The 17219-nt window shown below is 34.2% G+C and overlaps 3 protein-coding genes across 6 annotated transcripts in view; 1 reads left to right on the plus strand and 2 right to left on the minus strand.

The window, feature by feature from the left end:
• Nucleotides 1-3137: 3137 nt before the first annotated feature.
• Nucleotides 3138-4298, minus strand: LOC148610389 (orexin receptor type 2-like). Its single transcript, XM_088541050.1, has one exon. The coding sequence runs from the start codon at nt 4256-4258 to the stop codon at nt 3146-3148; it is 1113 nt and encodes a 370-aa protein (XP_088397176.1). The 5' UTR covers nt 4259-4298; the 3' UTR covers nt 3138-3145.
• A 6872-nt stretch (nt 4299-11170) lies between these two features.
• On the minus strand, nt 11171-16058 carry LOC148610390 (large ribosomal subunit protein uL15-like). The gene is made up of 5 exons (XM_088542993.1): nt 16006-16058; nt 15363-15426; nt 14348-14423; nt 12841-13012; nt 11171-11328 (listed from the first exon to the last, which is right to left on the minus strand). The coding sequence occupies exons 1-5, from the start codon at nt 16006-16008 to the stop codon at nt 11200-11202; spliced, it is 444 nt and encodes a 147-aa protein (XP_088399119.1). The 5' UTR covers nt 16009-16058; the 3' UTR covers nt 11171-11199.
• Nucleotides 16052-17219, plus strand: part of LOC148610391 (DENN domain-containing protein 2C-like) — a 45970-nt gene continuing 44802 nt past the window's right edge. For 3 of the 4 annotated variants that reach the window (XM_088542988.1, XM_088542991.1, XM_088542992.1), the window contains exon 1: nt 16052-16172. The gene's annotated coding sequence lies outside the window, so the exon portion shown is untranslated. The remainder of the gene's footprint in view (nt 16173-17219) is intronic. The other variant, XM_088542990.1, reaches the window with a different exon arrangement.

Consider the following 17219-nt stretch of genomic DNA (forward strand, 5'->3'; position numbering starts at 1 on the left):
TGTTAATGGTTAATTCATCATGATATATAAAAAAATGTATAAACAGATTGGCGAAACAAGCTCTATCAAACCCTACAATTGGTGTCAAAATTGGGTGAAGTTCAAAAGAATTTATTTCTATTATTTCCAAAATCTTTAAACAAAAATGGCAGACAAGATGGGAAAATTCGAATCACATTTGGCATAAACAACTAAAATCTAATGCTGATGTAAAACCAGCATTTTACAGTGATAAAAGGCATCACGCAAAAACAATTAGTAGACTCAGACTGGCCACAACCATGCTACCAGGTCAAATAGGAAAATATGTTAAAGATATATCGTCTTTATGCGAAAAATTTGGAGTTTCAGAGGACATTAAGCACATCCTTATAGATTGTTCAGAACACCATCAAGCTCGTTTGGAACTTAAAGAAAATATCCACAAATTGGGTCTCCACACTCTTTCGGAACTAAACCTTCTTAACCCATCAAACATACTTCAGCAACAAGTCTGGTCAGTATTAGCACAATTTATTTCAGTCATTGGTTATCATAGTAAAATATAGCATACTTTTGTTTAAATTACGGTAATTGCCCTTAAATAACTTACAGCCCTAATATTGATCAAATTGATACAGGGAAGATATGTAAACGTATAGAAAGGTCTGAAAATTTCCAACGATGTTAGAACTGTCAAATTTGCGATGCAAATTTTTGGTCGTTCCCTCTCCGGGACTCGAACTCGTACCGCTGTGACATCTATGGCAAAAGGGAATACCTAAGTTTCAGAAATTGTGTTTTTTTTTTGTTCGTTGTCAGCTTTTTAAAGACCTCTGCCCTCTGTTCACATCATAAAAATTTCGGATTTTATAAAAGGTTTAACCAAGTATAACCCGAATCGACAAATGTACTACAGTTTTTAAAAGGGCATTATTGTCTGTACAGGTCCATGAAGGAAAACATTTGTAGCCCAATTAGTTAATATCGACCTTTCATCTTGTTTCTGAAAATAGATAAAAATGATCTATCAGATTGTTTCCAAAGCCTATTTTAATTGCTATTATTACCTAATTATAAGGCTTTATCTTGCTTATTAAATAAACACATATTTTTCTCTATTTTCAAAATTTATTCAGGACATCGCGATGTATTGCACTGTCGATGTACTATTGCACGGTGCAATAGTCTCCTTTAGGAGTCTATTGTACTGACCCCATAATGACCTTTATCTAAGCCTTTTGATTGGTTGAACTTTTTTAAGCGCTTCATTGAGTTGGAATTTACACACAAAAAACTCGTGTAAAAACGTAGATGTGACTCTCGTCTGCCATTTCGTCAACATGGAGCGGTCAATTTCCTATTCCTGGTCGAATGGTTGTCTCTTTGACATATTCCCCATTTCCATTCTTTATTATATCTCATAGACAAATTAGGTAATAAATCAGTTATTAAATGGGTTGGATGCAATAGACCAGAATAATTGTCCTGAGGTACTGAGAATGATCAAGTGTTCTATTGCGCGAGGCCGTCCTATACTTCTCTAGAAGCCCCGTGTAGGTCCGGGTGTTAAAAGAATAGGCCTGCAGCAGCGCTAGGCTTCTCGTAAAAGGCGACTAAATAGTGCTCAGAACCCTAGCCGGGGGTTAGGGCGCTCTGCCCACAGAGCAACTGGGATGTGTGCCCCAGGTGGTGGAATGGGGTACCCCTGGCATGTTACATGCTGGGGTTGTCAGGCTATAATTCGGAAAACCTGATCGCAAACCATAGTGGTGCACCGTGTTGGGAAAGATGCCACGTTCCTCGTACGTTAAAGAACCGTACTGTGGTATTCTCCCAGAGAAGGAACCATAGGGCTCCGCCACAGGATGCTAAATTGCCCGACCCTACCCATCTCTCCCCATTTCCAGTGGCAATCAAAATTTGTCGACCCATCCTTGTGTCCCATCCCTTTTTCATTTCATCATCATTTCATGTTCATTTTATCATCAATTTCATGTTCATCGTCTTGAATATAGCTGAAATATTGCTGCTCGGACGTTAAACCCCAACAAACAAACAAATACTTTTCTAGAAACACCACCGACTCGCTCATGAATTGTCACGTCCAGGGTAGACAAAAGAGGAAAAAGAAACTATTTGATACGGTGAACAAATCGGTTCTTATGGATACACCATAACGATCCGTGATGACGACAATAAAATGTTTGGAATGATGACTTTAATTTTGTAGCAACACAACTCAGTTCCAAGATTTCAAGAATCATTAGTAAATTTCAGACACAATATACATGTAATAAGAGTATATAGATACAAATAAATACTACAACAAATTTATCAATAAACAACGAGAAATCGGTGACCGATGGTTCACTAGTGATACCCCCGCTTTCAATCACGATATCAGGAACATAAACAAAGTCCTCGATAAACAGGACGTTCTTGTCGATTTTTTTCCCGAAAATAGACCCCACCATATGACATATACCTGCATTAAGAATTATTAAAATCTCAAGCCGCTGTGATAAGTAGTTGCTGAGAAAAGTGACACAAGAATTTCAGCTTGCAAAAATAACAAACATTGCAGACAGACAGCAAGCCAGCCATTTTGATTAAACTTGAAAATAGCAGATAAATTCTCAAATCTACTAAAATCTCATGTGTATATTTAAACAAATAAAATTGACATGTAAATTCTATGTAAGAAGTCTAATACGGTACAAACAATCTGCGTAATATCGGCAAGTTCTGGCATGATATGAAAACGCCATACGCAGGTGCTGAAGAGAGATTGCAATAGATGGAAAGAAATTCGACAATGCGGAAAGGGAAGTCATCGTGTTTGTCGTATAGTTAATTAGTTATGAGAAATTTTAATGTAATTTCTATTCATTAAGTCCGTCTCGTTTTAAGTTTATTTATCTTGACAGGGCAATATCCGTTCCCAGTACGATAGGCATTCGATTTGAATATCTATTATCATGATTTATTTATTTCATTCGTATGTATATATTTTATTCATAAAACAAAAATAAAAAACGTTCATTACTTTCAAATCTTCAAAGAAAAGTCAGTACTTAGCAAAGTTGTAGAGCTTTGAAATGTAAAAATTAACAAACATTTCAAACTGCAATTATGAGTCCAGCATGCAACACTTCACAACACATTATTTTCTAATTTTGCACAGAAGCACTATTAAAGTCTTAGCATTTTGACGAAATCTTTCATCCATTACTCCGTAAATTATAGGATTAGCAACATTGTTTATGATAAATGATCGAGCTAAGATTGGCATTACAGCGGAAACGACCGGACCGGGCGGAAGTAAAAATTTGCCTTTGATGGCAGTCATCAAACTTATCACTAAATGTGGTATATTGCTGACCAGAAATACGACACTCACCACGAAAGCTATTTTAGTCACTTTTCGAATCGATGACTGTTGGTCATTGTAGTTATTATGGACGGATATCCGGCGATTTGCTACTGGTGAGACTTCGCCATATACAGTTTTTCTATCTTTAACATTAACGGTAGATATCTTTGTTGTTCTGGTCTCAATTTGAGCAAATTGTTTCCTGAACTTATTTTGGGCAATTATTGTTTTTCCAATCAATGTATAAAGAATTATTATAGATACTACACACAGCAGTGTAATGATGAATATCGAAGCCTCGGAAACTATTGGAAGTACCGTATTTGCAAATTTGTCCGATAGTGAACAATCATGCCCGGTAACATTGTTGCCGAGTGCAACCAAACGAATCCCACCTTGAAAAATGTTTGGACTAGATATGATACAAGAAACCAAAAAAGTAACTGCTATAAATAGTCTACTGATTTTGACACTCATTTGCTTTTGGAACGGTTTACAGATACGCCGATATTTCTCGTACGACATTCCAACCAAAACAAACATGGAAGAGAGTGAAAAACATAGTCCAAAACTTCTGAAAATTTTACAAGCCACGACATCGTAAAACGTATATTGGAACACCATTTGAGCAATTTCGAACGGTATTGTTATAACACAAACTAATACGTCCATCAAGGCAAGCCCAACTATAAATGTTCTGTTAGTTGTTGTGGGAAACTTCAATGGGTACAAAATAAGCACCATAGCATTTCCAATTAATCCGACTACTAGCAAAATGCTTAAATATATCAAAGATGCAAGTCGTCGCATTAACTCCTCATTGTTAAAATCGTCAACTGTCTTTAATGTAGAATTCGTATGAGAAAATGACTCCTGAATCGGTAACCAATCTATAGACTCCATCGTCCCGGAGACGACTCTGGGTAGGGTTTCGTCAAAACACACTTAGAATTAAGTTCTTTACAGAAGTCGAGGACTTAGTCATTGGTCGGTGTAACCAGGTAAAGCATTATCTTTACCTATAACGTGTATAGCCTTTATCGAAGTGAACTGGGCCTCGGAAAAAATATATGTAGGCCTAATTACCACAGTTACAATGTGAGGCTTAGCATTTAATAGTTCTGACATCCTGTCATTCCAAAAGACAATTTAGTGTTTCAGTATCAAACCGGAAAAGGAACCGTTATACAAAGTGCTTCATTATTGTCCCGGAAAAACCATTAGCAAAAGATATCATTGATAAAGGCCTACTATGTGTTCTGTGCACATTAAAAAAACATCAATAAATCTCATTTTGCTGAAACTCCTTGGAGCGTAGAAAGCAAACATCATCGTGTTCACTAATCTTAAAGAACAGTCGTTGCTACATTTGTTTAGTTCGTCCATTAATTGCATCCCTACATAAAAATTAAGTCAAGTGGCGGATCTAGGATGGGATGCAGGGGGTTGGCATCCCATTTTTTTCATTGGAAACTGTTATATTCATACATAAGTAACACTGACAAAAATGGCAAATAATCATGTTTTAAATTCCCATTTTCTGAGGAACCTGAGCTAGCAACCCTTCTTTTCATTTTTGTCAATGAAGCCACGACAGTGGCTGAAATTGACCTAGACATCGCATGAAATGTTCGTTGTTATGCAGATATCATATTTTACAGTAGCACTCACAAGCATCCGCGATCAAGTTTTTAGGCACAAACAATAGTCAATGGGGATGAATGAAATGTGAAATGGAAACGATTAAAAATAAAGTTGATCAAAACCAGCATGCAAAGGAAATTTTTGCATCTTTCATTTCATTCAGAAGTCCGTATAATAAGTTCGCACTACTTGACGACTTGTTTCATCGGACTGTTTGATCACGTGGTGACAGTCGAACATGTACAGTCGCCAGCCATCCCATGCATATTAATTTCTCACATGACATTAGAAGAAAAGTTACTGAACCTGAAAGGGGCGCCATTCGGGAAACAGTGTTTTGCTAATTTTAAAATTGTGTAACTTAACAAAAGCACCCCCTAATGTAGATCATTCTTTCTTCATAGATTGCGAAAAAAAGTTTTAATTATCTTAAGTTCTTCTGCATCTGTGACCTTCAAGAACTAGTATCTTCTCCTCAACCTTCACCAGATGAGCATCATGTCAAATTTTGAGATATTCTTAGATTTGCCTGATTATTTTAAGACACAGATGTTAAACAGCCTTAGATAGTATTAAGGAGAAAAAATTTCTTATGCAGAAACGTATTACACAATTTCTGCGAAAATGTAATGCCAAATTGCGGAAATATGATGCAACATATATGAATATAAAAGTTTTGTTTTATAATAAATATACCATTTAAATTATAAAAATGTCTACTTCATTAAATAGTACTTATTTTTATTATACGATATGTTATTTGATACAAAAAAAAATTGCAATTTCACTCTTTTATCAATACCTTTTGAAGAGAACATCAATTTAAAATCATAATCAATGGTTGAAATGACACGTATCAATTCAGTCATTTCATATTTTAAATCAGAGTTAATTTGTATAATATTGTAATTATTGAAAACTTTTTATCAATGTACAATAATTGTAAAGTCTTCTTTGTACTGAGCTAGCTTATGATGAATAGATAAGAAAATATAATTGCTCTTAGTATTCCTATTATTATTTGTTATCTTAATATACATAAACACATAACAATTTACAACACCTGTTCAAAACCGTGTAACATATTAGTACTTGTCTAAATTTAGATAGTAAAGATTTTATTCACCAAAAGTCTTCAGTTTATGTTTATTTTGAATATTTCACAACATTACCTTTAATTATTATGGAAGAGTAATCAAGGAAACCAAGGTTATAGCGGTAATCAAAAGAATGTAATCCAGGGACAAAGACCCGTCATGGAAAACAGACATAAACAACAAAGAACATACAGTAACTAAAATAATACATACAAAGTAACAAAAGCAAATGAGCAACTCGGACACCACTAAAAACTGGGAGCATGGACCAGGTGCACCGGTAGGGTAATTTGCTAATTGAACTTGCTAATTCACTGGCACTCTAGTGACACCCCCGCTTCAAATCACGATATATGGGAAATAAACAAAGTCCTCGGTAAACAGGCAGTTGATTTTTCCCGAAAATGGATCCCACCATATGGCATACCTATATGAAGAAGGTTTTGAAATTTTAAGCCGCTGTGATGAGTAGTTGATGAGAGTTTAAACTTTAAAATTTATGAAAAAAAAATATATATATAGATTCAAAAGGAAAAAAGTCCTTGGTAAACGGGAAGTTGCTGTCGATTTTTAAAAAAAAATATGTCTTACTATATAACATACCTACAAGGATAATGTGTTAAAAAATGAACTAGGTCGTTGGTAAACATGAAGTTGTTGTCAATTTTTTCGAAAATAAATACCACCAAGTGGCATACCTACAGGAAGAATGTTTTAAGATTTCAAGCAGCTGTATTGAGTAGTTGCTAAAAAAAACTCTGACGGAAACACGGAAACACGGACAAGGGTAATTTTAATATTATACAATCCATTTTTTTTTTTATTATTTGATAATTTTTATAATTTTGGCGCATTTTTGCATGTCACTATGCATATCCGTCCCCTATTCGTTAAAGGCATTATTTTACAAAAAGGCATGGACATTTTAATAGAAATATGGCAAACTTTAACGAGCTCCTTCGCATATTACCGATAATCGTCAGACTTCTCGTTAGAGGCATTCTTTTACAAAAACGCATGGGTATTTAAAAGAAATAATCCATAACTCAAAATCCGGCATTGGTCCATCTCATGCTTAAACAATTTAACTCCCTGTCAGATTTTAGCCAATGGTTTATTTTTAGTATCGATTTTCATGTTTTTCGCCGTATCAGAAATCCCCACACAGAGATCAAGGAACATTCAGGAAAAGTTTAGTTACAATCTATCCAGTAGTTTCAGAGGAGAAGACTTTCAAAGTTGAAAATTCGAGAAAATCCATTTCCAGACCACAAATCAAACATCCGTCAACAGGTCCGGATCTTTCTGAAAAATTATTCATGCCGAACAATTTTACTCCGTGCCAGGTTTTAGTTAAACCCAACTTTTTAAGGCTCATTTGCAAAATTCTGCAGTATGACAATTATCATGAACTATTTTTTACGACCTGTCAAGTAGTTTCCAAGGAGAAATGTTTAAAAAATTTACGGACGGACACGTGATATAATGAAAATAACTCACATGGCTCAGCTAACTAGAGGCTCGGAAGTGCCTGAATCGCTCATCTGGCTTAGTATTTGGACGAAGCCCTTGTACGTTTTACGATATATTTTCACTTAAATCCTATTGAACGTGTTTTTATTAATATTTTTGTTCGAGTGAACAAGGTGTGCTTATCAGCTGCTTTTAGATTATGAACTAGCTCAATGAAAAAGCGAGTACTCATTCGAAGTAGATACAGCTGGTTGTCTTCTGTCTTATTTGTGAAGGTATTTGTATTCGGTATCGATCTCAACAGTTAAATCAAGCTACAGATTTATATAGTATTTTTCCACCACTGTCCCATGTTATAGCGCTTACAAACAAGTGTAACCCACTACAAACTTTATGTACCTGTCCCAAGCACAGTGGGTGTCGTTTTTTACGTCCATTGTTATTAGTTGTCCATAATAAAACGGTCTTTCAATAGATTAGGTCGATTTTGGTCTTTATGAACATTTTTACGTCATTTACTTTGGGGCCTCTTACAGCTTACTTTGGTATGGGTTTGTCCATCATTGAAGTGTGGGACCTATACCTGCTCAACTGTTAGGTGGACGACTCTTACCACATCTCTTATTTTTATATTGATAAGTAATTTTACATTCTATTTTTGTAAAAGTTCATGGATAATAATTCCTAACGATACCTAATTATCATATATTATTAATAAGATCAATCATTTTTCATTGAGTTGTGTCCTGTAGTTCCTGAGGGGGAAACTTTTGTAAGTAATTCCATAAAATATCAAAAAGACTTCGTAAACGGACAATAACTCCAACATGGCTTACCAGATTTACAAGAAAATTGACCTCAGATAGAATTGTTAATGCTGAACACATTTTTGCGAACTTTAATGGTTGTGGAGATATATGCAACAAATTTCTGTCCGACACCGCGATGTTTTTTTTTTTAATTAATGGAAGCCATGCTTTTTGAACTGTCCAGTCTTAAATGACAATCGACAATTAATGAAAAGAAAACTGTATTGTTTTCTGGGACACCACATCTACAATGAACTTTTAAAATTGGACATAATAGCACAATGCAACATTCTTTTAAGAGCAAGTTGGACTCACGCTGACCCAGACATTATCTTATCCGCAACTTCTCAATTTCTTGTGAACTGTACTCTCGAAAGACGTGCTTGTGGACACTTTTCTATTTTGATTCACATTAATTTTTCCATTTGTATTATGTGATTGTTCTTGTATGTCATATCTCCTTTTGGAGGAATTTCAAGTTATGTATGTATGTATGCATGCATATCATTAAGTGTCAAATTGGTTGGCAAATAAACAACTAATAAACAATTGACAATTTCATGATTAGAATCCCAATTTTCAAAAGTTTGTAACTTTTTTATTTTATATCCAATTTTGGTTCTGTAAAATGTTTCATTTATATAAAATAATTCATATTATGTATGTGAATTTGTAACTGTTTTACTTGAAAAAATAAATTTGTAGTGATATTTATATGTAAACCTCTATCTTTGTATAAAATTATAATTAAAATCTTATTTACATATAGTCTAATTACTGAATATTTATTTAAAAATTCCATGGATAAAAAGAATTTTATTTGCAATGTTGGGAACCAAAAGAATTTTCAATTATCTTTAAAAATTAAAAAAAGTTATGATGATTTAAAGTTGATACCCTGTGCCACTAAAAAGATTTTTTGCCAACCAAATCCAAATCACAGGTAAGTGATGACATCACGACGAACTCTCCTATTGTTTCAGAGGATAATAGTTTTGAAAAATTGTTAACGACTATGGATGCCAAATGATGGCAATACCCGAGCTAAAAATGGTAAATTCCAATAATTTTGCGCTATATTGAACACTAGGTTGGTTATTTCCAAAGTAGCATCTCTTCAACCATTACTTTGTATGGATTTTCACATTCTGCATAAAATGCTCAGTTGAGTACAGCTCGATTTGGCTGCAGAGGTCTAATCCTGAACAGTTTGTAAAAGTATGGATGCACACAATTCAAGCTTGATACAGCCGAGTTTGGACCGATTGGTTGATTATGGTTTAATGTCGTATGGCTGATATTTCATGCGTTTCAGGATGTAAACCAGGGCCAGATCCAGAAATTTTGAAAAAGTTGAATGCCAATTGAGGTTCCTCAGAAAACCCCCTATGGATCCACCACTGAGAACTTACAAATAGACACTGCTTTCTACTTGTAAACCTTACAGGAGCAACTTAATACATGTAGGCATGTCACTCCAGTCTGACAAATTATCCTCAGACAACTCATCCACCTGCTGGGCAGAGAAGCCGTGACTATTAATTCCAAAGTCTTTGTTGTGACTAAGCCAGCAATGGAATCCATGACCTCCAGCACGAAAGGCATCCATGCCATGCTACCTAGAGTCCACAGAAACAGTTGAGTTCGATTCTTAAACAGTATAAATCACAACATCAAAAAATCAAATCAAGTCTTTCTATGGGTACATTTTCAGAGATCTATAACTACTACTGAAGTTATTCTCCAAACATCATGAAAATGTTTGTTTCTGGCCACTTATAATAATTCTTACAAGTCACAACACCCTAAAGTAAATCCCAGCTTCCCACCAGTACAGTTTCATCAAGATCTATACACGATACTATAACACAACTGTCGCAAGTCCTAAGTCTTCCTATCATTAACTATTAATACAGAGCTATGTCTCACCTGTTGCTGTTATTCAGTAATTGATAATGCCTTTTGGGCCATACCGATATGCATGAAACAGATACGGAATTGTCATGTTGGGATACCGACTCAACTATTAACTAAGAATTAATACCTTTGACCTAGCATGAGTAACCCCAAAATCAATCTGTCTTTATTTGGTGGTATGGCGCCTAGAGAGATTGGTACCCTAATAGTAAAGTTATTGACTGGACATAAGAAAAATATATGTTTCTCGTCCTTAATTTCTGAAAAGTTCCAGTATTTACCCCCTAAAACCAATCCAAGTCTGAACATTGTGGAACAATATTGGCCATTTCTATGCTTTTACTGGAAGTTAAGTTCTATGAAATGCCTGTTTTAGGACCCTAATGCCAAAAAAAAATTATTAAAATAAAATTTGTGTTTACCGTCACATGCTGAAAAAAAAAGGGTCGGTAGGTCGGATTTTTTTGCCACCATTGTTGTTTAATATGACAAATACTGGCACCAGTGATGGAAAAAGCAGGAATTTCCTGAATTTCAGTAAATTACCAATAAAAAAAGTTAGGGTCACAGTGATGAAATGAGGGTCAGTCGGGTGACCGTAAACACACATATTTTTTTGGAGCCTAATTCTATAACAGTTGAGGCTATTAACTTCCACTTCCTTTTATGGTATGGTACTTTGCTATAAATTTTATTAAAAGCAACCAACTAATACTCAAGTAATCACATGAAAACCAAGTGTACAGACAATGATGACAGCGCCATGCATTTTGTACCAATATACGACTGCAAATACTTTCAGCTGTAAAACAAAAACTGGGAAAATTGGCCTAAGTTCTTTTTGGTTGTACACACAATGCATCAAAAACTAAAACTTAATTGTTTCTTTTTTTTATTGACACCTTTAGGCTACTAATACACAAGTGCCTCCAACAGCGTTAATTTTCTTTTCAGCCACTCTGCTGAAGAATCTAGCTTTAACAATCATTGGCTGTTTTGGGAGGTTGCCTTTGCCAAGAACTTTGTAGTAGCCCTGTAAAAGATGATATGAGTAAGTCTTATTGTAATACATGTATTGTTTGCCCTTCAATTTGTTTTAAAAAAGCAGATTTTTCTAGTCATTATGATAGCACAAGACTCCATATATCTCATCAGAAAAAAAAATCTTTTTTTTTTTTGGGGGGGGGGGGTAAAATAAATAATTATATTATAACTTCTTATTTACAAAACCATTGAACCATCCATGACAAGTAATATATGCTATATATCAATAAATGTATACATAAAAAATCACAAAGTTGACTTCTTTACACAAACAATTTTCATATTTACGCAACTGTGTTATAAACAGAAATCTTCAGTGAAAAAAAGTAATTTGTTTTGATGTTTTATTGATTTAAAAAAAAAAAAAAAACAAAGACAAACAACTTTTTATGTATAAAACAGAATTAGAAATAGTAGCCTGCCCACCAGCCCGAGACTGGATAGTTTTTTGGCAGGGCTGGCTAATTATAGCAAAAATTTATACAGCCATATAGTAAATATATTGAAAAATTGTATTCAGGACTGGCTAGAATTCGAGTGAGTTTCCTACCCAGTACAAAACGTGCTGGTATAATAAAAAGCAGGACCAAAATCTTAAAAAAAAACCAGTATCCAGTCAGTTGATTCCTATACAAAAAATGTATTTAAAGAGATGGGGGAAAGCTGGAAACAACATTCCATTTTCAGATCTGTTTACACTAATTGATAATAATCAGTATTTTTCACAGTATTTCATGAAAATGATTCGTAAAATCCTGACCTCTCTGAAATTTTAACAATGGTACTATGGATAAATTCACAATTTGTAATGCATAATTTGCAGTCAAATTCCGTAAAAAAAAAAAGGAAAATCTGCAGAAGTAAACACCTCTGCATTTTGATTTGAAATTGTTCTTTTAAAATGGGAACATCATTTGACTGAATGAATTGTTATTCATTATTATAAACACCGCTAAAACAGTATACTCCCTTTCCTATGGAGTAACGATATAATAAATCCTTAAATGATATACATTTCATTTTCAATAACACAAAAACAAATATCAGAATACAGAGATGAAAATTATGAAATACAAGCTGGTAGCCCAGACCGTATCTTTGTTCAATATCTTCTATATGTTCAGCCAAATTTTACACAAAAACTCTGGTAGCCAAGACCAAAATGTATAGCATGGGGTATTGAGTGACTGCTTATTTTTATTCCTGGAATATTATAGTCAAGATAATACACAAATGCTGATTATACATTTTTGTACACAAATTTTTTGTCTCCAATCCATTTTTTTCTCTGCTCTCTGGCTATGTCTAACAGAAATATTTTTACATATGGCCTAAAGTTTTGTCAGCGCTGTTTCTTTAGGGGATTACAAAGACATTAAAGAACAAGGGATAATAGTCATTAAATTTCACCTCTGAACCTCCTGGAGAAAACATTGATACCTATTTCAATGAAGAAAAAAATCCAAATGAACCCAATTTGTAAACAGAAATTGCTACTTACAGCTCTGACAACATCAATTACAGGAGCTTTATCTGTTTTATCTTTGTAAACTTGTCTGGTCTGTTCAGAGACAAGACTCCAGAGTCTGTCAATATTTACTGATGGACAGTGGAACTTGTTTAATGTTTTGTGGTAGTATCTCATACCAACTTTACCAAAATAACCTGGATGGCTGAAATCAAAAACAAGTAGAAACTGTTTTCCTACTGCAAACTGAACAAGGATACATTTAAAAATGCATTTACATGTTATCTAACTAATTATAACTAATTCACCAATGGTGATATAAAAAAATTGGGCATTAATGGAACAATAAGTAATGTCCCGCCATGTAATGTCAAAATAATGCAAATTGGCAGGAATGTTCATGGTCTATAAGGAATATGACTTCTTCATGAAAAAGGATGAAAAAATAAAAATAAAATTAGGTTTTGACTTTAGAAATTGGAAAAAAGAAAATTAGGGCTAAAATACTGGATGTGTAGGTAAACTTGAAACACATCTATTGGGTCCTTGTTTCTTTATTCCAGACTAGGTTATTTAATAAATCATTATTGAGCTGAAGCAAGAAATGCACAAAGTATATTTGTAGACCCTATTTGTTATAACAAATTAATACATTTTACAGTAGTTTGAAAGGAAATATTGAGAAGTGGCCATTTTGAGGATTTAAAAAAAAAAGATGTTCACAATTTGTAGGCCCTAAGGGGTAATTTAAAAAGAAACTATAGACATGTGTAAGACTCGGAATCGTGATGGGATGCAGAGGCATTTTGTGCGGACGTGTGATGGTTAGAAATGATCGCTGACTACTAATGCATTGGACATTACACGGAGGTGCATTTTTTTTGGGTACATCACTGAGATGTTTCGACTCTCATGTTGACTTTTCTTTTAATATCATAAATTATATGAAAACCCTGAAATACCTAAATTGATAACAAAATGATTCTACAGGTAGGATACTAGTCTACATGCAACTAGAAATAACTTTACTTTCATTCCTTTCAATGACATAATTCCAATTCTTCAGGAACTTATAAAAGCTAAATAATTAACTATTTCACTTCGTTTTACTATACTACCACTATGGAATACTAAAACAGTTACTGAAAATTTTATGACTTATTCAAATGTCCTGCCAAAATTTATTTAACTGGATAAATGATCCAGGACACCATATCTGAATTTTGTGTTCATATGTAACTTTTGGTAAAAAAATTTGTATAAAAGCTAGTGATGTAGAAAAAGTTGATTCATGTACAATTCTTATGCATGTACAATTTTGTTGAATGGGATACTAACGCACTTCCACATCTTTGCTCAATATAAACCAAAGCGCTTCCAAGTATTAGCATAACATACCCAAACACTCCAGTGTTGACCATCGCTCTTCCGAGTCTTACACATGTACAAATCTCTCAGATGAAAGGGCAATTTCTAGCTAGGAAGGACAATTGGTCCATGGCCGCTAGCTTTCTCACCTTTACATTTTGAATATACTTACTACTTATCAAAGTTTATTCTGTGGTGATGTTGACCACCAGCATTACCACGACCTCCAGGATGCTTCCTGTGTTTGCCTGAAAGATAATTGTGTCATAAGGACTAATTGTGAAAGCATAATCTCTTGAATTCAATTTGACAGAACTGATTTTCTTTAATCTGAATTGAACTGTTGATTATATACCCATCCATGATGAAAATTCTGTAAATTCTGTTGTTTAACCCAAGCCCTACCTTGTAGAAGTATACATCAAATTTGCTCATGGATGTATTACAAGAGAGTCTATTGAACAATCATCATGATAGTCTGAATTTCCTCTGACCCTGCAACCCTCCTCTTTTTTATTTGGATATATATATATCGGGTAAGCGGAGCTTGTTGCTTTCGGACCGGAACGGAGCAGAAACGATTTTTAAAACCGGAATCTCACAGAATATTTCAAAATTCTGCTGAAAAATTACGTGTCCGCTACCCTTCCGTTCCAAGAGTAACAAGGTCCGCCTACTCTCTATTACGGTTCAAAATGTCAACAAAACAGGGTCTCGTAGAAAATTATCGAAACTTCAATAATAAATGTAATTTTTGTAGCAAATTTAGTATCAGCATACAGGAAAATGATTCTGGAATCGAACTAGGTAGGTGTGACACGCACAATTTCAACCTGAAAGTGGTTACAAGCGGTTGAAGAGCGGTACTCCGCGGTACCGCTAAATCTCCAACTTTCTGTTTGGCACATCTTCTGACCCCAACCTGACATATCAATATCCAAATAAAAAAGAGGAGGGTTGCAGGGTCAGATGAAATTCAGACTATCATCACGATATACATTGTCTGCTGACAGAAGTAAAACCTTACTTATCAAATCAGTCTTCATAACTTACTGTCCAGTTCACAGGCCCGAAATACATTTTTCAGAAAATTTCATATAGTGACTGTTGGCCTGTAGTAGTTAATTTATTTTGACAAGCATTGGGCATGGACTACTGCTTAACCGTCAAATGTTATATATACCTACCAATTCTGCCATGTCCATGACTGACATGACCTCTCAGCTTTCTGGTCTTTTTAGCCTTTGTGGTCTATAACAAAACAGAATCAACATTAGATTGTGCTTGCTACATGTAGTACACATCACTTTTTCTAATGTGTGTGTGCATCAGAAATTCATTGTTTTTGTAACATGAAACTCAATCTGTTAACACAAGGAATTTCATTGGTTTTCCAAGGCAAAATTGTGCAATTGTCAAATCAGCATTGTGTTACAGATCTGGTAGTACTGTAAACCCAGTCCAGGACAATTACTGAATTATAAATTAAGAACCTGTCGGTGTAATATAGTTATGTTATACAGTGGTTGCTACTGCCAGATACTTCATATAGTCTAAAGAGAGAAGCAAGTTATCATTTACATTTGTTCGACAAAAAGAATCGATTGGGTATGCATTTTGATAGCCACTATGCAAATCCTTGAATCACTGGAGTAGGGTATCATGAAACTGAACTGATTTTTTAAAGTTAATGGAAACTATAAATCGAACTACTCATTAAATCATGCAGTTTAATTGTCAAAGAACACAAGTTGTCGGTAAAAAGTAATAAAACAGTAGACTAGACAACGATGATCATGGATAATAAACGGAAATAAATAATATGCCCACCATGTTGACTATTTTTTTTCGGAAAGACCGGAACCGGAAGCCAATCGATACTACCCGACCCCGAACGGAGTAGGAAGTGACCAGAAATGAAAACTGTTATTTTAACTTTTACATGCTAAACTTCTCGACTCTTGTAGTTTCCTATGATCTCACTGAAAGCCAATCGGGTATGAAGATTATATACTTTATATTATAGGCGTTATATGCCTAAAGAAAGACTAGTGGAATCAGAACATAAATCTACATCTATTAACTAAATCCGGAATTGTCTTTGTATATAAACACATCACCAGAGTTCTTGTTTACGATTAGTTGAAACACTTTAAAGAGTCAAGTATTAGGCAAATTCAATACATAATTCGGATACTTACTGGAATATTTTATTGTTTTTGACACTTTTCACCCATTTACCGAGCTTGTCATTGGCATAATGTTCATAAGTATGTCCATTCATGTACAAATATAGCTCTGAATCCATCAGTTTGCTTCTGAATGACCTCAGATTTGTTTCCAGAATACTTTTTGACATCAGAGTGATTTTATTTGGGAAGTCAGTATTGTTTAGTATAAAAACAAGAGTAAAATATGTCGTTGTCAGCAATGTCGTCCAAACTGACGAGTAAGTGGAGAGCATGATTCATCTAAAAATATACATGATCCTTACTGACACAATAGGAACAAACAGAATTATCAATTAAATGTAATATTGTAGCCAAGCATGTAAACTGGCCATTTAAATCAAGTACATTTATGTATTACTGTAATACAGATAGGCTGCCCCTTAGCCATTGTTGTAATAGCTTTAGGCATAAAATTAACCATGCATATTGGCAAAATGACTAAAAACCAGAATGTAAGCAATCATATTAATATGTAGTAGGCATTCCCTATAAAATCGAGCAATGTGAGTTTTCACCATGCTTGAAAATTCGTTTTACCATCACTAGAAGCTCCAGAAATTCCTTTTCGTACATATTCGGAACAGTTTCAGTTCCTATGGAAGGTAGGAATATTTTACACGAAAGCAATGATGTATACAAATGTACATCAAAGATTTTGACACAACTGACCATCTATTTCAAGAAGATAATGTGTAATTTTCTATTTCTTTTAATTAGAAAAAAAATACCTGAAGATTATCTGAAAAAAAATAACATATTTTTCCTGAGACGTGATCTTTAATCAAACATTTTTATTTGTTTTGCAAAAGAAAA

This window comes from Perna viridis, chromosome 8 (genome assembly GCF_037379345.1).
Source record: "Perna viridis isolate PV_CMFRI_1.1 ecotype Kerala chromosome 8, ASM3737934v1, whole genome shotgun sequence".
NCBI lineage: Eukaryota > Metazoa > Mollusca > Bivalvia > Mytilida > Mytilidae > Perna > Perna viridis.

What these genes read in the sequence shown, in the direction of transcription:
- LOC148610390 (XM_088542993.1), bottom strand. An exon ending in AGAATAAACTTTGATAAGTA is followed by an intron (nt 13,013 to 14,347) that starts GTAAGTATATTC and finishes TTTTGATTTCAG; the next exon opens with CCATCCAGGTTATTTTGGTA. An exon ending in TAATTGATGTTGTCAGAGCT is followed by an intron (nt 11,329 to 12,840) that starts GTAAGTAGCAAT and finishes CATCTTTTACAG; the next exon opens with GGCTACTACAAAGTTCTTGG.
- LOC148610389 (XM_088541050.1), bottom strand. Translation starts at nt 4,258, where the DNA reads ATGGAGTCTATAGATTGGTTACCGATTCAGGAGTCATTTTCTCATACG.